Genomic DNA, 25,295 nt, shown 5'->3' with positions numbered 1-25,295 from the left:
CAGCAGCTTGTATGCGTGGAGGCCTGGAGATGCTAAATGTGTTTATGTTACCATGAGTCCGTAGGCTTTTGCATGACATTAAACAGGCTGACAACATTGCATAACAGCCACAGCCCTACTCTCTTCGAAAAAAACAAAAGCTCTACTGTGCCTTAACCGGTGGCGACCCATCATTCAAAACCTGTTTTGAGCCCCACCTGTTTAGCTAAAAAAAAATATGTTAAAGTAAAAAACAAGTGTTGCCTGTTTTGCATGTTATTTTTGGCATTAATATGTGTCATGTATCAGTTTGCAAACAATAAAAAATGTAATTGAGCTAATAATGCCGCATACAAACATTGTCTCTTTTTGCTTTCTTGAGTAAGGCAACTCCAAAATGCAGGTGTTTCAGCCTAGCTCAGTACTTTGTGTGGTGGTGGGGCAGCCAGCGTAACATACAGAGCTAAGGGTTGCACTGTGATTGACTCAGTGTTCTATCAGTCATGGGGACACTACTCACCACAAACTCTACAGTGAGAGCTTAAAATTTCAAGCCCCTTGGGGGCTGCCATGGATTTACATTAGAAGTGCCCATCCAAGAAGGCTAAAGGTCATTTGCCACAGATAAAATGACGTCAAATCACGCTATATCTACCGTAACTTTAATTGGACTGATAATGTCAACATCATACTTTCAAAATCTTAGCTAGCAAGCTAGACAAGCAGTCGTCGACATGAATCAAGTCGACAATCTACTGGCAAATCCTTGTCATATGAAAATTATAGATAAAACGTATCGGTGCTGAACGACCATAGGACATAAACATTACACAACAAGTTGGAAATCGCAAATTCAACAGTGAGTGGTTAGGAAGGAATCAGTGGCTAACTGCAAGCATTGCAAAGCAATCAGTAGCCTGCTAGTCAGTGAAGAGGGTGTGTGGTCCAAGTCTGGGTTTAAGGGTCTCTTTTCCAAGCTTAAAATGATAAACATTCACATATTGTATGAGCTTTCATTGTTTGCTTATAAGCCCCCTTTATTTATCCTACTGTTCTGACTTGGTGTACAGGGAGAATACTGTAAGAACGGCCCATGTTCTGAATTCAGTCGCTGTACATTTCAAAAGTGCTGAACAAATACCGCTGCTACTCTCTGTTGTTATCATCTATGCATAGTCACTTTAATAACTCTACCTACATGTACATATTACCTCAACTAACCGGTGCCCCTGCACATTGACTATGTACCGGTACCCCCCTGTATATAGTCTTGCATTGTTATTTTACTGCTGCTCTTTAATTAATTGATACTTTTATTTCTTATTCTTATCCGTATTTTATTAAATTGCATTGTTGGTTAGGGGCTCGTAAGTAAGCATTTCACTGTAAGGTCTACACCGGTTGTATTCGGCGCATGTGACTAATAAAATTTGATTTGAATAGTTATATTGACTACGTCCGTCTTAGCTCGCTCATTAATGTCTTAATCGAAATTACGGATTGCCTCTTATCTTCTCCTTATGCAATAGTTGGTACATCTCAATTGTCAGTAGAAACCACGTTTGTTTTTTTAGGCAGTACATGAGCCAGAATGAACTGTTTCACTGCCAGACAAGGCTCTGCTGATAGCCAGGTGTAGCAGTGGTAAAGATTCACTCCATGGTGCTGAAAAGATAGCTCTGTAGACCCTAACAGTTTGTGGGCACCGTTTGTCACCATTATAGCGCAATTAATGCATTGTTTAGTGTTGTGTAGTGGCTTTGCTGGCATGGATCTAAAAAATGTTTGGGGGTTAGCCCCACCAAGATTTAGTGCTAAAATCACCACTGGCCTTAACTAAATTAGTTGCTAGAAGTGTTATGCGCATGTTATGCGATAGTGTAGAGATTTCCAGTTACAGGTTGTAGCCTAATTTAGCAACAAGCTTGTCTTATGTGTATGTCTTATTTGTCTATAACAAAATTGCAGATTTGCCCTTTAATGTCACTAAAAACAGTAGTACTAACCATTTCTTTCCAATAAATCATTTTGATAGATGCTCATGAGCTGTCGGTTGTTGTGGGTCTGTTGTGTATCTATAGGGCCCCATGTGCTCTGCCAGTGGCCTATGCTAGGTGGTCTCTGATTGGGTTGTACAATGAAACGATGAGGAGGACAAACAAGATTTGACCCACTAATGGCCGTTTCATAGAGATAATCGCATTAGTTGCAATGCAATTTCATTTAGTCCCTGACAGAGGCTCTATTGACAGGAAGACAGTCGGAAGAGATCATGCAGCTCCCCCCTTTGAGCCCTGGCCTTTTCACATCTATTGTTGCATCCAATGGATGGATTGTTTTGGCCCCGCTACAAGAGCACCTGACTCAACCAAAATGTGAGTCAGAAGATTGAGAGGAGAATTTAAGTCAGCCAAAAAATGTATCACTGTATTTGGTGTAATTTAATACATAAACATATACACTTGATTCCATGGGCTCTTAGAAAAACGTGTAGTGATGTTCCAATTGTGAAATTAATCCCACAAGATAACAGGCATTAAAACTAGGAAAACAGAAAGCTATTTGCATTCAGCGAATCTGTGCCATATTGCATTGGGGCTGATTGCCTGATACTGCACCCTGCCCTGTTCCATCTCCCCTCTCTCATCGCTGCTCTGACTGTCAATGGGGGCAATTCTCAGATAACAGTAACAAATGTATGGAGAGAGGAGGGAGGCAGCGAGCACAGGCGCTGTATGTTAAACCTGAAGCCAGTGCTCATTAGCAGACACAGAGAGTGCACAAAGCTTTATTGACCACCAGATGATTGGACAGCCACTTCAGGCCGAGCATGGAGACCAGAGGAACCCTCATTAGGGCTGAAGCCTGGGAGGAGGGCGGCAGTTGGGGAGAGGAAGAGGGGCGGCCTGGGCCTTTCTAAATAACCAGGTCATTCAGGAGATGAGAAAAGTAATTCAGTCAGTGACAGTCCAGTCATTCTCTGCCCCATTGGGTGGCACAGTTGTCCCTGGGGGACTGGAAGGAAACTGTGGGTGTGCATAGGTGTTCTCCTGCCCCACTTTAACAGAGGGTAGTAAACAATTTCTCTGTCAGTCTTCAGAGGTAAACACGGAAGTTGAGGGTTTCCTGAACCCCACGCACTCTCCCTCTCTCTAGACTCTCTTTGCAAACTGCAGGCAGAAGAAAAGCTTTGAATTGGTGCGCAGACAACTGTGTGTTTTTATCCTGCACAATCTCAGTGGGTGGTTGTCTTTCTCTGTCGCTGTGTATCAGACAGCATCTGGTGAAGGTAACAACCAGTGAACAATGAGGGATATCAAAATGTCAGCCGCTCAGGCCTGTAATGACGCCCCCTGTTGTAATGTGCCTTCTGAAAGTATTCAGACCCCTTGACTTTTTCCACATTTTGTTACGTTACACCCTTACTCTAAAATTGATTAAATATTTTTTTCCCTCATCAATCTAAGCACTATACTCCATAATTACAAAGCAAAAAATAGTTTTTTGAAATTTTTGCAAATGTATTTAAATTTACAAAAGTATTCAGATACCTTTGGTAGCGATTGCAGCATTGAGTCTTCTTGGGTATGACGCTACAAGCTTGGCACACCTGTATTTGAGGAGTTTCTCCCATTCTTCTCTGCAGAACCTCTCAAGCCCTGTCAGGTTGGATGGGGAGCATTGCTGCACAGATATTTTCAGGTATCTCCAGAGATGTTCAATCGGGTTCAAGTCTGGGTTCTGTCTGGCCACTCAAGGACATTCAGAGACGTATCCCGAAGCCCCTCCTGCATTGTCTTAGCTGTGTGCTTAGGGTGTGCTCATTGTCCTGTTAGAAGGTGAGCCTTCACCCCAGTCTGGTTCGGCGCGCTCTGGAGAAGGTTTTCATCAAGGAACTCTGTACTTTTCTCTGTTCATCTTTTCCTCAATCCTGACTAGTCTCCCATTCCCTGCAACTGAAAAACATCCCCACAGCATGATGCTGCCACCACCATGCTTCACCGTAGGGATGGTGCTACGTTTCCTCCAGACGTGACGCTTGGCATTCAAGCCAAAGAGTTACATCTTGGTTTCATCAGACCAGAGAATCTGTGGGCTGTCATGAGCCTTTTACTAAGGAGTGGCTTCCGTCTGGCCACACTACCATCAAGGCCTGATTGGTGGAGATGGTTTTCATTCTGGAAGGTTCTCTCATCTCCACAGAGGAACTCTAGAGCTCGGTGATAGTGACCATCGGGTTCTTGGTCACCTCCCTGTGGGAGTATATAGCACTGGCTCCCGGGTCATCATCAGTTAATTGTTTAACTTCCGGATGTCTTTCCAACAACAGCCTCTCTGTGACAGGCTGGTCTGAGTTTGTAGCTTAAAGCATTAACATTATGGTGAGAATATGACACAAACAAGACCTCTTCGCAACACTGTCAAGCTTTGTGTTATACCATGCCTTTTTCCTGGAGGACAAAAAGAAGATTGCGTTGCCTGTATTGACCTCCGACTACATGGGTCGTTTTAGTTTGGGGCAACATGTATATGACAAAGTGGATCTCAAGCGGCGTTTTAGAAACCAACACTTAAAGGAATGCTCCGAAGCCTTAGGAGTCGGCTTCAGCGTTGATGAAAAGCTAATCAAATTTAGATTTGCAATTCACCAGGTCATAACACTGTGGTTATTATTTGACAAAATGTTCAAAACACAATGATTAAGAAGACTTTACTGAGTGTGTGTGCACACATGCACTTCTGAATGTGCACTCAATTGTGTGTGTGTGAGTGTATGTATATGTGCATATTAGAAGGAAAATAAGGTCTAGGAATAGGCCTAGCCATTGGGGTGACTTTTTAAATAAACCAGAGGCCTTAGGGCAGTCCTGTTATCTTCTAAGCTCATCTTAACAGCTTATTCCTGCTCACAATGTTTACATTGTTTGGCTTTTGACAACCATTATTGTTCATTTCTTCATAAGGGAGCGTACTGAATGCCATTTTGACTGTCTGAGGACCCATGACTATGATCGACATTAAGTGAATAAACAAACCAACAATTCAGAACCGTTTTATCCTGTCCTCGTTTCCCCCGCCCCTAAATGCACCACTTGCATGAAGTGCTGTTTTCACTTCCTGATTGAAGCAAGTTGAGCCTCAGCTGAAGTGGAAAGCACTGTACCGTTAGGCTCTTGGTGCTCCACTGGAGTCGAAGTGAACAATGCACCACTACAGACTCAAGACTACTTCACCTGCATGTTTCTACCACCACCATTCCCACGTTTCAGAATGGCAACACTGTCTGACAATGCTGAGATGTATGCCAATCAGCCCAGTCTATAGAGCTAGCTGTTGTAGCTTCATACAGAAAGCACAGTAAAGAAAAAGACGGAATACATTCGTTCATAACCTCAGGGGGAAATAAAACATTTGAATGATCAGGGAACAATCAATGTGTCTATTGTATGTATGGAAGGCCACCATGGGAGCTGGAGTCATAACCCAGAAGGCCCTTGGCCAGATGGAGCCTCAGCCCAGTGGATGCATCTCAACATAATCTAATGTATTATGGAGATAAATCATGACGATTAGGAAATCATATGATTCCATTTAAACTTAATAAGGGATTGTTTCTTTCTTTGCCCACCACCCACTAACAACCTACTGTGTGACCCTGACTCAAATCAGTAAAATTGTGCTGCCCTTACAGACAAGATGGGTAAGAACTAGGAACAGGAACCACAATACAACCGTTTGCCCCTAGTTTCATGACACTTTGATGGACAGGAAGTGTAGTGAGATTTTGCAATGAGTGAATGGTGTCAATGTGGTGTTGTAACAAACTGCTCCAAACTGGGTGTAGGCCATCGACTGTACTGACACCCTTGAAAACAGCCATCTAATCCTAAAAGGTGGGCTTTGATCTTCCACTAATATATATATATATATATATATATATACACGGAAGTTCACACACTTAGGTTGGAGTCATTAAAACTAGTTTTTCAACCACTCAACAAATTTCTTGTTAAAAACTATAGTTTTGGCAAGTCGGTTAGGACATCTACTTTGTGTATGACAAGTAATTTTTCCAACAATTGTTTACAGATTATTTCACTTAACTCACTGTATCACAATTCCAGTGGGTCAGACGTTTACATACACTAAATTGACTGTGCCTTTAAACAGCTTGGAAAATTTCAGAAAATGATGTCATGGCTTTAGAAGCCTCTCATAGGCTAATTGACATAATTTGAGTCAATTGAAGGTGTACCTGTGGATGTATTTCAAGGCCTACCTTCAAACTCATTGCCCCTTTGCTTGACATCAAGTTGAAAATCAAAAGAAATCAGCCAAGACCTCAGAAAAAAAATTGTAGACCTCCACAAGTCTGGTTCATCCTTGGGAGCAATTTCCAAACGCCTGAAGGTACCATGTTCATCTGTACAAACAATAGTACGCAAGTATAAACAGCATGGGACCACGCAGCCGTCATAACGCTCAGGAAGTAGACGCGTTCTGTCTCCTAGAGATGAATGTACTTCGGTGCGAAAAGTGCAAATCAATCCCAGAACAACAGCAAAGAACCTTGTGAAGATGCTGGAGGAAACAGGTACAAAAGTATCTATATCCACAGTAAAACGAGTCCTATATTGACAAAACCTGAAAGGCCGCTCAGCAAGGAAGAAGCCACTGCTCCAAAACCACCATAAAAAAGCCAGACTACGGTTTGCAACTGCACATGGGGACAAAGATCATACTTTTTGGAGAAATGTCCTCTGGTCTGATAAAACAAAAATAGAACTGTTTGGCCATAATGCCCTTCATTATGTTTGGAGGAAAAATTGAGTACCAGTTAAAAATTTGGACACACCTACTCATTCAAGGGTTTTTCTACATTGTAGAATAATAGTGAAAACATCAAAATGAAATAAAATGTGAATGAATATGAAATAAAATGTGATGTAAAATGTAAAATATGAAATAAAACATATGGAATCATGTAGTAACCAAAAAAGTGTTTAACAAAAATCTATTTTATATTTGGATCCTTCAAAGTAGCCACCCTTTGTCTTGATGACAGCTTTGCACACACTTGGAATTCTCTCAACCAGCTTCATGAGGTAGTTACTTGGAATGCATTTCAATTAACAGGTGTGCCTTGTTAAAAGTTCATTTGTGGAATTTATTCCCTTAAGGCGTTTGAGACAATCAGTTGTGTTGTGACAAGGGAACGGTGGTACACAGAAGATAGCCCTATTTGGTAAAAGACCAAGTCCATATTATGGCAAGAACAGCTCAAACAAGCAAAGAGAAACAACAGTCCATCACTACTTTAAGACATGAAGGTCAGTCAGTACGGTACATTTAATGAATTTTGAAAGTTTGTTTATGTGCAGTCGCAAAACCCATCAAGCGCTATGATGAAACTGGCTCTTATGAGGACCACCACAGGAAAGGAAGACCCAGAGTTACCTCTGCTGCAGAGGATAAGTTCATTAGAGAGTTACCAGCCTCAGAAATTGCTTCCCAAATAAAGGCTTCACAGAGCTCAAGTAACAGACACACCTGGAACATCAACTTTCAGAGACAGCGTGAATCAGGCCTTCATGGTCAAATTGCTGCAAAGAAACCACTACTAAAGGACACCAATAAGAAGAGACTTGCTTGGGCCAAGAAACACAGGCAATGGATATCTGGTGTAAATCTGTCTTTTGGTCTGATGAGTCCAAACTTTTGGTTCCAACCGCCGTGTCTTTGTGAGATGCAGAGTAGGTGAACAGATGATCTCTGCGTGTGTGGTTCCCACCGTGAAGCATGCAGGAGATGTGATGGTGTTGAGTTGCTTTACTGGTGACACTGTCTGTGATTTATTTTAGAATTCAAGGCACACTTAACCAGCATGCCATCCCATCTGGTTTGCGCTTAGTATCATTTGTTTTTCAACAGGACAATGACCCAACACACCTCCAGGCTGTGTGCTATTAGTGCTATTAGACCAAGAAGGAGAGTAATGGAGTGCTGCATCAGATGACATGGCCTCCACAATCACCCAACCTCAACCCAATTGAGATGCTTTGGGACGAGTTGGAACGCAAAGTGAAGGAAAAGCAGCCACCAAGTGCTCAGCATATGTGGGAACACCTTCAAGATGGTTGAGAGAATGCCAAGATTGTGCAAAGCTGTCATCAAGGCAAAGGGTAGCTACTTTGAAGAATCTAAAATCTATTTTGATTTGTTTAACACTTTTTTGGTTACTACATGATTCCATATGTGTTATACACACAGTGGGCTCCAAAATGACTGGCACCCCTGACTGGCAATGCACAAAACTTAAAAAAATATAAACAATATTACTAAAGAGAAACTCAAAATACCAACATGTGAGAAATACTGTACTTTATTAATATTTCAATGGAACCCACCAAAATAATTTATTGATTTAATTAAAAATCAATGTCCTCCTTTCAAGGTTTCACAATTAATGGCACCCTTAACGATTATTGTAAACATCTACCAAAATTAAACCAGGAATTAAATTCCCCTTATTTAAGTTGATCTAAGTCTTAAGGAACTATATTGAGCCATTACATCACTTCATGTTTCAATAGGGTATAAACATGAGGTAACACGCATGCAATATCCCTTTGTCATACAACACCATGAAGAAAACAAAAGAACTGGTAGTTCAAAAGAGCAAATGGTCATAGACCTTCATAAATATGGTAATGACAACAAGAAGATCCACAAACAATTGAATATACCACTGAGCACCGTCAGAGCAATTATTTTAAAAATTCAAAAGATATGGAACAGTTAAAAACCTCACAGGTAGAGGACGCAAATGCATTTTGCCCCCCATGATAGGGAGGAGGATGGTGAGAGAAGGTGCTCTGGTCAGATGAGACCAACATTTTGGTCAGATACAGTATCGGCATGTTTGGCGTCAAAACAGAAATGCATACAAGGAGAGGCACCTCAGACCCACTGTTAAATATGGTGGTGCGTCAGTGATGTTTTGGGGCTGTTTTAATTCCAGAGGTCCAGGGGCACTAGTTATGATTGATGACATAATGAATTCCACCAAGTATCAGGCAATTTTGGCTGACAATCTGGTTGCCTCTGCCAGAAGTCTGGGACTTGGCCGTATGTGGACTTTCCAACAAGACAATGACCCAAAGCATACCTCAAGATCCACACAGAAATGGTTCTGTGACAACAAAATACATGTTCTGCCATGGCCATCTCAGTAGCCGGACCTCAATCCAATCAAAAACCTGTGGGCTGAGTGGAAGAGGGCAGTTGATAAGCGCAAACCCAAGAATGTGAAGGATCTTGAAAGGATCTGCATAGAGGAAAGGTCCAAAATCCCTCCAAATGTGTTCCTTAACCTTGTCAAACATTACAGGAAAAGCCTCCATGCTGTTATCATTGCCAGAGGTGTTTGCACTAAGTACTAAATGAGGAGTGCCAATAATTATGAAACCTTGATTTTGGTGAAATGTATTTTGTATTAAATAATTGTATGATGTTGGTTGGTTCCATTGTAACATTAATAAAGTACAGTATTTCTCACATTGGTATTGAGTTTCTCTATAATTATATTGTTTATATTTTTTTAAGTATTGTTTGTGCATTGCCAGTCAGGGGTGCCAGTAATTTTGGAGCACACTGTGTGTGTGTGTGTGTGTGTGTGTGTGTGTGTGTGTGTGTGTGTGTGTGTGTGTGTGTGTGTGTGTGTGTGTGTGTGTGTGTGTGTGTGTGTGTGTGTGTGTTTAAAATAACATCAAATTGATCAGAAATACAGTGTAGAAATTGTTAATGTTGTAAATGACTATTGTAGCTGGAAACAGCAGATTTTTTGTATGGAATATCTACATAGGCCCATTATCAGCAACCATCACTCCTGTGTTCCAATGGCACGTTGTGTTAGCTAAGCCAAGTTTATAATTTTAAAAGGCTAATTGATCATTAGAAAACCCTTTAGCAATTATGTTTGCACAGCTGAAAACTGTTGTGCTAATTAAAGATCAAATAAAACTGGCCTTCTTTACACTAGTTGAGTATCTGGAGCATCAGCATTTGTGGGTTCGATTACAGGCTCAAAATGGCCAGAAACAAATAACTTCTTCTGAAACTAGTCAGTCTATTCTTGTTCTGAGAAATGAAGTCTATTGCATGCGAGAAATTGCCAAGAAACTGAATATCTCGTACAACACTGTGTACTACTCCCGTCACAGAACAGCTCAAACTGGCTCTAATAACCAGAATAGGAAGAGGAGTGGGAGGCCCCGGTGCACAACTGAGCAAGAGGACAAGTACATTAGTGTCTAGTTTGAGAAACAGAAGCCTCACAAGTCCTCAACTGGCAGCTTCATTAAATAGTACCCGCAAAACACCAGTCTCAACATCAACAGTGAAGAGGCGACTCTGGGATGCTGGCCTTCTTGGCAGAGTTGCAAAGAAAAAGTCATATCTGAGACTGGCCAATAAAAAGAAAAGATTAAGATGGGCAAAAGAACAGACACTGGACAGAGAGAAACTCTGCCTTAAAGGCCAGTATCCCAGTTGGGGAACCCTGGTGTAGGATGATTGGTGGTGGTGCTTGTGCTTTCTATCACTCAGACGTTATTTAGCAAGCTAAGGTGACAACAATGCCTGCCATGGACTATTCCCAGTTGCTTTGAATGTTCAAAATCATAGGGTAAGAACTATTGAAAAAGCCTCAAAGGATAACATGATCCAACTTTCAAAGCAAGTCCTTTTTGGCTAGGCACAGCAGTCACCTATCTAGCTAGGTAGCTGTTTAGCTTTCTAACACATTCACTAATTGGTTTGTAAACAATTAACAGCAAGCTAGTTAGCTACCTACCACATGTTCTTGTCAAACTGTCAACAGAGTAGCTAGCAAGCAATAAGATGAATAACAGTCTAAAAACCACTAGTTCGCCAGTTTGTGACAAAACAAGCAAGTATAGTGTAGAAAATCATTGTACCATCTAAACCACTGATATATATTTTCCATAACCAAAAGTATTGTATTTTCAGCTGTTTTCTGTGCCTACTTTCTGTTCCAAACCAATAAACATTTGTGTCACCATTTTCTTTCTAAAACAACAGAGTGAATTCAAGTATACATGCGAGTCAGCTTCCTCTTTCTGCCCAGGCCGCAGTTTCCTCTGTGGTACAATTGAAGCACGAATACAGTATGTCTGCCTCTGCTTCTGCTTCATGGCTGAAGTCAATGATGAAATGCACTCAGCATTTACAGCGTAAACAGGATTCATTTCATAAACATCCCAAATAGGGCTGGTACAGTTACCGTGTAACAGTTGGTTATGGATGAAGACAGTCATGAAAATAAAATAACTGTCACGAAAGGCTGACTGAAGACAGGATGGCAGGGCATTCATGTGGTTGAGTCACATAGAATGAATAGAACGGACCTCTAACCCAGGCAATTTGACTGGTATACTCATGGGTACCGTCGCAATGGCTTACTGGTATTGTGATGCAATAATTTTCATGGTAATATAGAATGTTTATTCAAATGATTTTAAAGATGAACTATTTCCTGGTTGCTAAAATTCTAATAGCTTGCTTAATTTCAGTTTATGTGACAAAACAAGCAAGTATAATGAATCATTGTACCATCTAAAATCGCTGTGAAATACCTTTTTCATAACCAAAAATATTGTATTTTCAGCTGTTTGAAGCTGCTGTACAAAACCGAAAGCAAATTCTTTAACTGATGTGGCTCATGCAATGGAATATATTTTTGTAATGTCAGTTGAGTTGAATCAACAAATCACAGCACATATTGATGGGTACGCTTCCTGCTTTTACTTCCTGCTTTGCTCCAATGGGTACAGTCCACCCATTATGCCCTCATTGACTTGAACGGGGACGCCCGTTCTATTCATTCTATTTCTATGGCAGCACATGAAGTCAGGAGCAGAGAGGAGAAAATGTGCGTCTTAAATTATGGTGACTGCGGTCATTTGGCTGGCAAATAACCGTCATCCAAAATTCCATGACCATCACAGACCTAATCCCAAACTCATCCATCTGAGAGAATGATGGATGAGAGGGATTTATAAACCCTCCCTGTGCCGCTGTAGAGAAACAGCCGACAATGCCTCTAAATCATCGGGAAAGGTTGAGAAAAACAGAAGTTACCACAGCAGCCTATCTTCAGCATTCACGTGTTCCACAGGATGCAACGCAAGCCCCATGATTACAAAAGACCATGCAGTGAGCTGATCCGCATTGGTGTGACTCCATGTTCAACAACTCCTGACTACCACCAGCAGCACCAGCCACAACTGCCAAAAAACACAAAGCCAATACATGTTGCTTTTTGCACAAAATGTACAATAACTAATGTACTTCCCAAGGAAATAATGGGATGATTAGACAATAAGGTAGCTGATGCATATTATACAGACCTGCATTCCAACTGTACTAAATGATATATGCTTCTTGTCTTGAGAGGATGGGGTGGGGATTTGCTCCACCATTGAAAGCACAGTATGGTCAACTGCCATCAGACTACCTTCATAACATAACAGTCTGTCACCACCAACCCCACCTTGACTTCTGTCAGACCACACCACAGTGAACTTCACATTGAATTGCATTTTATAAAGAATCTCAGTGCCTAGTTATTGTTTTGTGTGAATTTTCACCTCGAGTGTGGATTGCAGGTTCTCCCATCTTGTGTTTTTGTTCAGACTTTTACTACCATGGTACACTATATATACAAAAGTATATGTAAAAATCCACCCCTTCAAATAGTGGATTTGACTATTTCAGCCACACCCGTTGATGACAGGTGTAAAAAAAATGGAACACACAGCCATGCAATCTCCACTGTCAAACATTGGCAGTAGAATGGCCTTACTGAAGAGCTCAGTGACGTTCAACGTGGCACTGTCATAAGGTGCAACCTTTCCAACAAGTCAGTTAGTCAAATTTCTACCCTGGTCAACTGTAAATGCTGTTATTGTGAGGTGGAAACTTCTAGGAGCAACAACAGCTCATCCGCCAAGTGGTAGGCCACACAAGCTCACAGAATGGGACTGCCGAGTACTGAAGCTCGTAGCGTGTAAAAATTATTTGTCCTCTGTCACAACACTCACTACCAGGTTCCAAAATGCCTCTGGAAGCAATGCCAGCACAAGAACTGTTCGTCGGGAGCTTCATGAAATGGGTTTCCATGGCCAAGCAGCCACACACAAACCTAAGATCACCATGCGCAATGCCAAGCGTTGGCTGGAGTGGTGCAAAACTTGCCGCCATTGGACTCTGCAGCAGTGGAAATACGTTCTCTGGAGTGATGAATCACGCTTCACCATCTGGCAGTCTGACGGACTAATGTGGGTTTGGCGGATGCCAGGAGAACGCTACCTGCCCAATGTTTAGTGTCAACTGTAAAGTTTGGTGGAGGAGAAATAATGGTCTGGGGAAGTTTTTCATGGTTCGGGCTAGGGCCTTTAGTTCTAGTGAAGGGAAATGTTAACGCTACAGCATACAATTACATTCTAGACCCTTCTGTGCTTCCAACTTCGGAATGCTCTTGCGGCTGAACAAAAGCAAGTCCCCGCAGCAATGTTCCGAACATCTAGTGGAAAGCCTTCCCAGAAGGGGAGGTTGTTATAGAAGCAAAGGGGGACCAACTCCATATTAATGCCCATGATTTTGGAATGAGATGTTCGACAAGCAAGTGTCCACATACATTTGCACATATAGTATATCTAGTCATGAGCGAGCGGTGAGCTAGCGGGCAGAGGAGAGGTAGCGTACCTGTAGTTTGCCGGAGCTCCTCACACAGGCTGATGTGGGGGAACTGAAGCATCTGTTTCCATTTCTTGCTCTTTCCTTTTCTGTTTCCACCACCTCCTGCAAAAGAACAGTGGTTGATTATTCAAATAAAGGGAACATTTAACACATGGTGAAACACTAAAATAATACCTGATACATACAGTAAGTAGACTAAGACTTGAGCGACCCATAAAATACATACAGCTCTCCTAAAAACACTCAGAACAAAAGTGCTGTTGTACATTGGCCAAGATAAAGAGGAGGGTCAGGGTGATTAAAATAATGGATGTCCTGGAGTGTGTTTCAAGAAGACAGTGCTCCACTGTTGACATAGAAAAAGCATACTTACTTTATTACTGTCTAATGGAAATGGTTAGTAATACCCAACCACAATGCTAACAAATAGCCTGTAGCTTTTGAATTTCTTTAAGGTCTTGACACAAACATTGACCTTGAATGGTGACTGGTGAGACCCTGACCCACGCCAAGGTCATGGGGTCTGAAAGAGCCAGGGGGACTGGAGAGAAGGTGAACTTTTTCTGTTTTCCTCCATTTCTGTTTTCCTCAAGGGAGACTGCCCAGCCTAAGGCTCCACTATTCCTTTCCCTCCCACCACCTTCTCTCCCACAGGCCTATGGACTGCAGGCGTCCTGGAGTGGCTTCAGGAAAAGAATCATGTCAATGCCATGAGAATGCCCCGCTGGCCTGACGTCTGTGAGACCCACGTCACACACTGCAGCATTCACACACAGCGAGCAGGCAGAATGGCTGGTCCAGGTGCGAGGCCCTGCTGCTCCCTCCTTATTAGAAAAGCTGGCTTGTCAACATGCCGTCCAGGGAAAGGTCACAGGGCTGACTGTGTGTGTGTGTAAACTGGAGCCTACAGTACACACTGAGGCAGGAGGGTTGAGGCCCTTTGTCTTTAGTGGTAGAGGAAGGGAATGGGGAGGGAGGGTTTTAGTGTAGTGATATATAGCCTAGCTAGCATACATGGACTCAGGGCAGCAATGAGGAACTTGTTAACGTCTGTCCCGCAGACAAAGAACATAAGTAGAGAAAATTAAGTCAGTTCCTCATCTTCGTTTCAACTAAGTGCCAGTTAAAAAGCTAGGGGTTAACTTGTTGCCTTACGGTAATGGAAGTGCACCTTCAAAAAAAAATCAACAGAACCCAGATTCAAAACAAGGCTTTGCACAGCTGACCGTTATCCTGCTTTAACTTTCACCAGTGCAAATAAAGGACACCAACTATCCAAAAATCCTCACCCAATCTGACATTGTTTTCATACTGTAGCTACCCTTGACCAAACAAACTGGCATGCAGAATATGCCTGCTGCCTATGATGTAAAGTTTCCCATCTTGGTTGGATGGTGAAACCAACTCTATAAGGGGCATGAGGAGGAACTGGATGCCATGCAAAGTAACATTTGCTATTCAAATAGTAGTTGGCAGAGAACATATTGACACTATGTGTGGCTAACAATGTTTTATCACAATGGGAAGTGGACAGGATGCAAATAACACGCTGAGTACATGGTTTATGCCTAGCAAATAGATGTACAAGAATGACAAATGACAGTGTACAGTATATTATCACTAACCCAGTATTGTTTGATGGAGATATACTCACTGGTGTTGAAAGAATGAGATCAAACCTATTCACATCCTGCATTAGTGCAAATGCAAAGAGACAAACAGTATGGAAATAATATTGAAAATCAGAGACTCTTATTCTTTCACTCTACCGTCCTTTTCCATTTTAAACTGTTGTTTGTGACCGAAAGTATTAAGCTATTATTAACTACTTTATTACCATTTGATAATAAGATAATTGCAGTGTTATTACCACCACCATAAACAACAAGAGTGGAAATAAAGTAGAGGTGCTTCTATTAGAACACCATATTGGGGTGTAGCAGATACAATATGGCTGGTTTGCAGTAATAACTAGAGTTATTCTCCTTGTGGAGTTGATCATACCACTTCACTTGGCTACTGAGTAGGGCTCGGTCTCTCAGATAACTACTTTTATCATTTAGAATGAATTGATTAATCTTTTTACGTTCTGCTGCAAAACACACCCTCTTAAGTCCCTGATGGCTGAAATAAGACTTGCAATCTGAAGAGATTTTAAGTAGAACTTAGGGTTGAGGTGTACTATACCCAACTATAATAACACTACACAGTGGCATTGAATGTAGATTTCACTTGCATACAACCTGACCAGAGAGAGGCGACATGACAACAGAAGTCTGTGTAAAGTCTATGGCTGATTCAATACTTCTTCTCTATCAAACAGAGCCAGCACAATAGATAGAGCCAGCACAGTAGACAGAGCCAGCACAGTGGTTCATTATTGATCCTACCAGAGGACAATACCATTTTGAACCCTGTGTTTTGCTATAGACTACCACAGTACAATCGTTTTTTTGTTTTCCATTATAAAACATTTAACTAATGAAAAACTGATTGATTGATTGGAAATATATAAATTTACAGATCAGTATGATGTTATTCAATGATGATACTGATGTTCTCTCTGGGGAAAATAAAAGTTATTATATTATTTTCTATTCTACTTTATATATCCACTACTGTCAGATCTGCTAGAAGGCTGTGCAAGCAATGAGACTGATACAGCCAGAGCGAGGTTCATGAGATTGGGGTCAACCACCCTGTGAACGGAATGATTCTGTAGACAGTTTGAAGGAAAAACATTCCTTAGTTCTAAAATAAGATATTTGTTTATTGTGTTTGCACTAATTGATAAATAGATACATCAATGTCTTCCTTTTGCAGATAATCTGTGATTGGGTGGTAAATTGATATACATTGTTGCAATTTGTGTTTCAGATGGACACATTATACAGTTATTCGAAATGTGCATCCTGCCTGTTACAGTACCTGCCACAGATAGTATACTAAAGCCTATAGTGCTGCTTATTCAGTTAATCTTTGTTGTCGTTTCACAAATTGACAATGTTGACACCCTTGTCAACACCACTACAATATTCTTGCAACCATGGAGCGCACTGACATACACTGTCATTGCCAAAAAGAGGTCCACAAATGCATGTGTACTGGCATGAGTGATGAGTGTTGCTCTTTATATTCTCATTGAATATGGTATTCTGTTCAACATCCTGTTTTTAAAAAATACCGAAGGACGCTGTAGTGTATAAAGCAGAATAAGGGGAATCAAACGTCTCGCGCAGTCAGATTGACACTCGCATCTTTTCTGTAGCCTACCACTGTCCAAGGTTAAACTCGGATAAATATTGTGTGACGAAGGCCACAGCGAGCATATGGGATGTTAGTATTTATCTTAACGCTTCAAAGGATTTGCAAATAATAAAGAGGGGCAGCAATCATCCAGCGCCTATCTCTATGGCCTGGATTTCCTGGGGGAATCCCCGGATTCAGAGTTGGTTCTGACGGTGCAGAGAGAGGAGCTGTCAAGCTTGTCACCCGTCCCTGCCTTTCGACGCCTCTTACCTTCTCTTGCTTTCAACAGGACTGTGTTGGCCACGATATTCTCGAGCTCCATGTTTTCCTGGGTTGCAGGCACCGCAGACCCAACCTTGTCACCGGGTTGGCAGTGAAGTATGTCCTCCCCCACCCCCCAAGGCGGAATATTTTAACCCTGAATGACTCTCCGCTCCGTCGTTCTCTCCCCGTAGTACCTCCACCCCCGAAGCGTCAAACTGCGTCGATTCCAACTGGGACTATTTTGTGTTTACCACTGGACCCCGCCCACACGTGAACTATTGGTGTATTCTGACAGTGTAAATAGTTGTATATTTTTCATTGGGCTCTTGTGACATAACCACGCCCATTTAATACCAAATGTGGAAAAAATCTTCATATTCATATTCAGTTATTCAACACATGACGTAGTCAGCGCAAACCAATGCTGCATTCATAACCAAGTGGGACGGTGGTATTTACCACATATGACTGTGAACCATACACATGAACGCCCCTCCAAGTCGTAATTGCAAGTGGGAAACTCCTCAATCATTCCTGAGCTTCGACTTCTCCCACATCCTGACCTCTGACGTCACCTACTAAGGAAATGGCCTAGATTACACACTTGTCGGCAGTTAAATGTAACACAAAACATTATTTATGAAAAGCAATCTAATAAGTGTTTTTGTTCTGTTTTTTTGTTCTGTTTTTTTTGTGTGTACTTTTCCACCAATTTCGTGATATCCAATTGGTAGTTACAGTCTTGTCCCATTGCTGCAACTCCCGTACTGACTCGGTAGAGGCGAAGGTCAAGAGCCAAGCATCCTCCGAAACACGACCCCACCAACCGCACTACTTCTTGACACACTGCTTGCTTAACCCGGAAGCCACCCGCACCAATGTGTCGGAGGAAACACTGGCGACCGTGTCAGCGTGCATGTGCCCAGCCCACCACAAGAAGTCTCTAAAGCGCAATGGGACAAAGACATCCCAGCCGGCCAAACCCTCCTCTAACTCAGACAACGCTGGGCAAATTGTGCACCGCCTCATGGGTCTCCCAGTCACGGCCGGCTGCGACCCAGGTCTGTAGTAATGCCTCTAGCACTGCGATGCAGTGCCTTAAACCGCTGCACCACTTGGGAGGTACATAAAAAAAATTACACTATAATCTGTTTAAAAGCATGATAACTGTACTTTTAGTTTAGGGTTGATGCAGCTTGTTGGCCAATCAGCGTTTCGAGTTCAAATCACTTGAATGTATTAATTGGTATTTACGACTTCACAACTGGTAATTACCACTTCCCCACTTTGTTATGAATGCAGCATAGTCTCAAACGACTGCCAACTAGTAACAAAATGTTGCCATTCAAATTTTAGGGGAGGCAATATAACACTTTTTGCCTGATGACCATTCAGTTGAATGCAATGTCTGAATAAAGAAAATGAGCATGAAGAATTGATTCTACAGTAAACAGATATTTTGCTTGGTTACAGGGACATCTAGAGGCATGGCAATGCATTAACAAGAACCCCCCTGTCCCATCTGCTCCTGCTACACCCCCTAGTGGACATCCGGCGTCTCATTGACCTGCAGCCATTCCCCCAGTTCTCTCCCTCTTCTTCGCTCTCTCTGTGTTTGATTGTGTGGTTGGAGACAGGTGTGCTGGAGTCAAAGCAGTTCCCCACCACATGCAACCCGTTCCATAATCAAGCCCTCTATAAATACTCAGTCCTGCCAGTTCCAGTCTGCCAGATCGTAATCCCGTTCAGTCAGTTTCTCCTCTTGCTGCAGTTTTGCCACCCTGGTTTCTGTCTCCTGTTCCACATCTCACAACCCTGCTACCCTGTTCTGGATTCAACTCATCACTCCCTTGGATTCCCCTCCGGACCTGTTTACCCTGTCCCAAACCAGCTCACTCCAACCTCAGCCTCCACATCTGGTTTCCTACAACTCATCCAAGCTTCCCTGGATCTGCACTTCAGCTCTCCCCGTGTTACAATAAATATCTTGGTTCATTCATCCCTGTTTCCTGGTCTGAGTCTGTTCTTGGGTTCCCCTGTGCTGCTCCGCTTAACACCCCCTTGACCATTGCGTGTCAATTTTTTTGTCATGCACGGAGTCTGGTGAGAGAGACTATTTGTCTGTCTGAGATTAAAATATGGTTACCAAAAAAGTAACACATTCATAGATAATGTAATAGCATAAACTATGTATAGATGTGTAACAGCATTGGTCTTGTTTCTCATATTGGCTCTCAGGTTGATATGCTTAATAAAACTAGATATCATAGTCTATGCCGAAAAAAAGTGTGAATGGATAGAAAGAAAAAAGGATTTGAAAGAAATGTTCTTTCACGTCCAAAGAAAAGCTCTCTTTTGGTACACTAGTTACAGTCTCAGTGAGTGTGGGTTGTTATGATGGACATAAGACATCTCCACTGAGAGTAACAGAATCCTCCATTAAGGTGAAGGAAATGGAAACAGTCATATACCAAAGTCCATTTGGAGAGTATGAAATCGAATCAACGCTCCTGAGAACACACTAATCCAATGGTTCAAAAAGTGAGATCTCTCCTTCTCAGTACAATATGCATGCCCTTACACCCCTGAATGGGGTTTGATGCTGGCAACCTGGTTACCATGGTCCCCAGAAGACAAGGAAGAAAAAATGATACCACTACAAGCCTCATTTTATTTTTGTCCTCAGAATGAAATGTAGAAATCCTCTTGGATGTTCATATCTTTGAGGCTATTGTCACCTGGAATAGATTTTGCACAGAGGTGGCGAACTCTCTCTCTCTCTCTCCTCTTCCTCTCTCTCTCTTTCTCCAATGCTTGTGTACATCCTTTCTAATTTGTTAAGAAATATATTCTGAAAATAAGAAAGACAACCAATTTCAACCCAATCGATGCTAAAAGTCCTTGTCCTTGTCAATCAATTGAAATGAACCCAGATGGAAAAGTACAGCTTTCTGATGTTTGCGCAGTAGGCTAGGTGGTTGGAACCTTTGTGTTGGCACTGATGAAGAATGACTACTCTTGGGTTATATTACTTGCAAATTAATCTATAATTGTATTTCATAATGAATCCCTCATCATTCATCATAATCATCATCACCAATAGCAGCACGATCAGCACCACCAAAAGCAGAATAGGTCATTGTCACACCTTCCCTGTTATCAAATTGTCGCCCATAATTGAATGAATTTCAATTAGATTTTGATAGTAATATTGTCTTGATACTTTTATTTAATCTGCTACTACTGTAATAATGTCTCATTTTTCTTTTCTTTTTTACTACAGAAAGGTCAAAGGTAAAGGGGCGTTTATTCCACTCACGTGACACCAAACACATGCGTCCGAACTCCGAAGAGGGGAGGAGGGATGTAACGGATGTGGGGAATGGAAGATGAGGAATTCCCCAAGATCTGGCATAACGATATTCGTCACTTCTGCACACACTTAACACATGACCAAATATGGTACATTTATAACACTGAAGGGGCTTGTGCACAAAAGCTTTTACAGGGTATCTCATGAATCCTAACTGTATATGAGAAGGGAGAGACTTCATCAAAGAACAGTTGCATGAATGAAGTGAACTTCTTTTCTCCTGGGGAATACATGGGGAATGGAAGAAACGGAGGTTTTGTTTGAAACTGCTAGTGAGTCGAGTGACGCTAATAGTACAGCAAGTGAGAATGAGTGGGTTACAGTGGCGAAGAAAATGGGAAACAAGAATAGTCAAGCTATGTTGGAAAATAGGAACCACTAGACTTGTTTTTGGTCGGAGTCAGGGTATTGGACCAATGCTACTTGGGAAATCCGCTTAACGTCTCCAATAAAATCTGGATTTTATTTTATTTAACTAGGCAAGTCAGTTATCATTTACAATGACGGCCTACACCGGCCAAACCCGGACGACGCTGGGCCAATTGTGCGCCGCCCTATGGGACTCCCAATCACGGCCGGTTGTGATACAGCCTGGAATTGAACTAGGGTGTCTGTAGTGATGCCTCAAGCAATGAGATGCAGTGCCAAAAACCGTTGCGCCACTCGGGAGCCCGAATGTATTGTAAGAAAGTGTGGAGTCGGTGAGAGTCACAAGAAGTAGTCTTATTTTGAAGTTTGTGTCTGGGGAGCAGAAGAAGCGTGTTTTAAGACACAAACGAATATCGGAGTGGAATGTTTCCTGCATGGATTTTCGTAGCAGAGCGCATATCAACGGGTTTATGTCTGGGGTGGCGCGAGAAATAAAGACAGAGGATGTAACTGAAGACCTCGATGGAGTGGTTAGTGCACATCTATAGGCTTGTACGGTGGACGGAGAAAAGAAGTTCACTTCATTCATGCAACTGTTCTTTGATGAAGTCTCTCCCTTCTCATATAAAGTTAGGATTCATGAGATACCCTGTAAAAGCTTTTGTGCACAAGCCCCTTCAGTGTTATAAATGTACCATATTTGGTCATGTGTTAAGTGTGTGCAGAAGTGACGAATATCGTTATGCCAGATGAAGGGAGATGCTGCAACTGTGGAGGTGAACATGCGCCTGAATTCTTGGAGTGCCCTGCAACGATAAGGAGTGTCCAACGTGTCGCCTATCTGGAGGCGGTGAGAAAATTGGAAGGAACGAGGACGAATCAATGGTAGTAACGTTAGAGCCACCACGACCAGTGAAGGTTACTCATCAACTGAGGGATAGTTAAATGCTACATGCTGAAAATGTGGACTTTGTATTTATTGCAATGCTCATAAACTGTAGAGCACAAGCGGAGAAGAAGTCTAACAAAATCGGAATCGTTGTGAATGCGCTGATGGTTTTTGGGGTCTTCGTGATTTCACAGCCGAGGCTGTGCAAGAAATCCTGTCTGTGAATGTACCCCATCACATGCCCCTGAGGCTGTGTGAGGATGTATTTTGGAGTCGACTGTGATTGAAGAAGTATGATGTATTTATTTTCTTTAGTTAACTTTTTTTGCAGGACGTTTTCCCCCTTTCCCGGAAAGTGTTTATTTTTATTTTTTATTATTCAATACCCCGTCCAGCTGGTGGCGGTAATGCACCATTAACATTGTATGCCAACCGCCGCTAAACCCCATCGAAGAAGAATTAGAACACATGCGTCCACACTTGCTTCCTGCTCAGCTCCACGCGTGTTTGTTCAGAATCAAAAGGTAGCACGTTTTAAAGCAAAGTAACAATGCCTAAAGCCAAAAAGAAAAGTAAAAGAAATAAGTTTGACTACGGTAAAGACAGAAAGAAACTGAAAAAGCAGTTTAAGAAAAGGGAAGCCCCGAGAATAGAGTGGTAAGTCAAATATTGTTGATGAAAAACAAACGATGCTAGCAATGCTAACGTTAGCGCATCCATCCTGTGTGGTTGTTTCTATTAACTTTAGCTAGCTAGGTTTGCTAGCAATCAAAGCAAACTATCTAGACAGGTAACTACTAGCTAGCGAATCGTTGGATTATTGTGTGTAGTCTATTTTTCTTGGTTTATGTCAGTTTGTTAGTCCGGCATTGGTTTAGCTAATTTAACAAAACTCCACGATTTACAATGGAGTTGATCGGCGACTAGTGTCGGCGGACAGGGCCTCGAAGTCAATTAAATTACGTTATCAAAAACGATTGATTTAAACACCCGCAATTACACGTTTTTGATCATGTAATTTTATGTGAATACCGAACTCCCGAGTGGGCTCCCGAGTGGCGCAGAGTTCTAAGGCACTGCATCTCAGTGTAAGAGGCGTCACTACAGTCCCTGGTTCAAATCCAGGGTGGATCACATCCGGCCGTGATTGGAAGGCCCATAGGCGACGCACAATTGACCCAGCGTCGTTCGCGGTTGGCCGTGGTAGTCTGTCTTTGTAAATAATAATTTGTTCTTAACTGACATACCTAGTTAAATAACAACATTCCCCCCACACTAGTCTCCATCATAAATCGTTGAGTTTAGTCTGCAAGATATGTACAGGCAGTGGAAAGCATAGCCATATCACATTGGGACTATGTGATGTGTTCCATGTAATAATCATAGGGGAATTTTGTTTAATGGTAGCACAACGGTTGGCAGTTGGCGATCTGGTATTGATGGTTTAATCTTACTGACCAAACGCAGTGTATGCAGCCATGAATGTTTTGTTACTTCTACCAGATGGGTGCATGGAAATGTGTTGTTCTACAGGGTCAACCATAGTAGTACAGCGCCCCTGGAGCAAATTGGGGCTAAGTGCCTAGCTCATGGGCACATCACCAGCTTTTTCACCTTGTCGGCTCGGGTATTTGAACCAGCGACCTTTGGGTTACTGGCGACTATGCTACCTGCCGTCAATGCTCTTGTGGACCGGTTCGTACCCAAAACATTCTCCGTTCAGCCTGCAAAGGCATTGATTTCCTCAACTAGATTTAATGGCGAGAAGGCAGAAAAAACAGGGGAAATATACGTAATTTCTTCATGCCAAGAATGTGGAAAGCTGTTAAAGGCAAAGGGTGGCTACTCTCCAGACATACAATACTTCATATGGGTAGATGGCCATAGTTGTGTAACAAATGAATGTTAATTCCAAGTCCTCAGATCCGAAATGCCTGGAGTGACAAAAAGTCTGTGGCAAGAAACTTGCGAGACATGGGTCTGGCATTTGACCCAAACCGCGCCCTCCCAATTAAGACACCGGCCGTGAGTATATCCTGTGCATCATGGTGATATGCTATACATTCAATAATTAGTGAATTGAATTGAGTCACTTATAATTGATATGTCTGCAGATTGCTGCTGTGGGGAGAACTGAAGATGCTCCCGCTCCCAAACTTGTAAGGAAGCCATATGTACTCAATGGTAAGGCACCAATCATATTTTCTTGTTAGACATAATGTTTGTGTTCTTCACCCAGCAGGATGTTAATATGCCATTTAGCAGACACACTCTTATCCAAAGCGACTAAGTCATGCGTGCATATATAATACATGTCCTGCCCACTATCCTGGTGTTGCAAGCGCCATGCATGCTCTACCAACTGAGCTACAGAGTACCATTACACCTACTGTATACACATTCCCTGTGACAGTAATATGACTAGTCATATATAACGCTTCACCTATTACATTTGATCAGAAGATCTGTTCATGTGAACTCATGTATGTCTTCTTGTTTTCAACAGAGCTGATGGCTGAGGCCAGTCTCGCCGAGAAAGACACAAAGACCTTATCCACAGACTTGATCGAGTATGTGCAGTACATGGTCAGGGAACACAGCGAGAACTACAAGGTAAGAACAGCTGATGAGGAGTTTCACCTTACTTGACAACTCTTTACAGTAGTACTATTTCAAAGGTTGCGCTGGTATTCTTGTAGTTGCAGTATATTGCCTTTTGGGTCATAGCAATTAGTACCGTATGTTCTTATGGGCATTGTGAGCCCAGATTTTTTTCTATTTCTGTAGGCTATGGCCAGAGATGAGAAGAACTATTACCAGGACACGCCCTCACAGATCAGGAGGAAAGTGGACCAGTATAAACGCTGCCATCCAGAGGAATACACCACCTTCATGGAGTCTCTCAAAGGTGGGAAAGCAGTTTCCACATAACTGTGGCTCTTGTTGTGGGCAAAGACTTTCTTTATCAGTGGGGGACAGTCTGGGAGCACTGACTCGCAAGTATTCTGTGACTGTGGCAAAAATGAACAAGAGAGGGGGTCAAAGTTCACCCAGAAACACAAGCTTTCATCATTTAGAACAGACCGTGAGTAGGGATTTTGCAGAACTGTAAACATTTGAGAAAAAGACCAGACATGATATAACATGCATAAACTACTATTTTTTATATACTTCTAGTATGTTTCCCCAAAATACAGTTACACAAATGATATACAGTAAGAACATTTAAGACTGCTTTTGTAATGATGTCAACATATGTTTGTAAGTTTCATTAATGCATTTCCTCTTTGGATTTTTTGGGGGAAGATGTATAAGCATAGAGTCATTTGTCAAGCTTGTGTAAAATGTTGTAACATGTCACTGTAAAAAATAAAAGTGAGAAAAACCTTA

General features: G+C 42.0%; 2 protein-coding genes across 3 annotated transcripts in view; one reads left to right on the top strand and one right to left on the bottom strand.

Moving 5' to 3' along the window:
- Positions 1 to 17,507, bottom strand: part of LOC129818193 (G protein-coupled receptor kinase 6-like) — a 53,171-nt gene extending 35,664 nt beyond the window's left edge. The window contains exons 1-2 of the mRNA XM_055873894.1: positions 17,281 to 17,507; positions 13,768 to 13,863 (exon numbers count right to left, since the gene is read on the bottom strand). Coding sequence (XP_055729869.1) covers positions 13,768 to 13,863; positions 17,281 to 17,332 — 148 coding nt within the window. The 5' untranslated portion in view covers positions 17,333 to 17,507. The remainder of the gene's footprint in view (positions 1 to 13,767; positions 13,864 to 17,280) is intronic.
- A 4,182-nt stretch (positions 17,508 to 21,689) lies between these two features.
- On the top strand, positions 21,690 to 25,295 carry LOC129818183 (nucleolar protein 16-like). Of its 2 annotated transcripts, none has more exons than XM_055873870.1 (5): positions 21,690 to 22,562; positions 23,822 to 23,930; positions 24,020 to 24,089; positions 24,412 to 24,518; positions 24,673 to 25,295. In XM_055873870.1, the coding sequence occupies exons 1-5, from the start codon at positions 22,456 to 22,458 to the stop codon at positions 25,015 to 25,017; spliced, it is 738 nt and encodes a 245-aa protein (XP_055729845.1). In that variant the 5' UTR covers positions 21,690 to 22,455; the 3' UTR covers positions 25,018 to 25,295. The 2 variants fall into 2 exon arrangements, with proteins under 2 accessions (XP_055729845.1, XP_055729854.1); XM_055873879.1 differs by having other exon boundaries at positions 22,318 to 22,562; positions 24,693 to 24,930.

The sequence above is a fragment of the Salvelinus fontinalis genome, chromosome 2 (assembly GCF_029448725.1).
Source record: "Salvelinus fontinalis isolate EN_2023a chromosome 2, ASM2944872v1, whole genome shotgun sequence".
Lineage (NCBI taxonomy): Eukaryota > Metazoa > Chordata > Actinopteri > Salmoniformes > Salmonidae > Salvelinus > Salvelinus fontinalis.
Note: the sequence above shows the minus strand (reverse complement) of the source record. Positions and strands in the feature narration are given on the sequence as shown.

Coding starts and splice junctions, on each gene's coding strand:
- LOC129818183 (XM_055873870.1), top strand. CDS start 22,456: ATGCCTAAAGCCAAAAAGAAAAGTAAAAGAAATAAGTTTGACTACGGT. Junction 23,931..24,019: donor TCCCAATTAAGACACCGGCC/GTGAGTATATCC, acceptor ATATGTCTGCAG/ATTGCTGCTGTGGGGAGAAC. Junction 24,090..24,411: donor GAAGCCATATGTACTCAATG/GTAAGGCACCAA, acceptor TGTTTTCAACAG/AGCTGATGGCTGAGGCCAGT.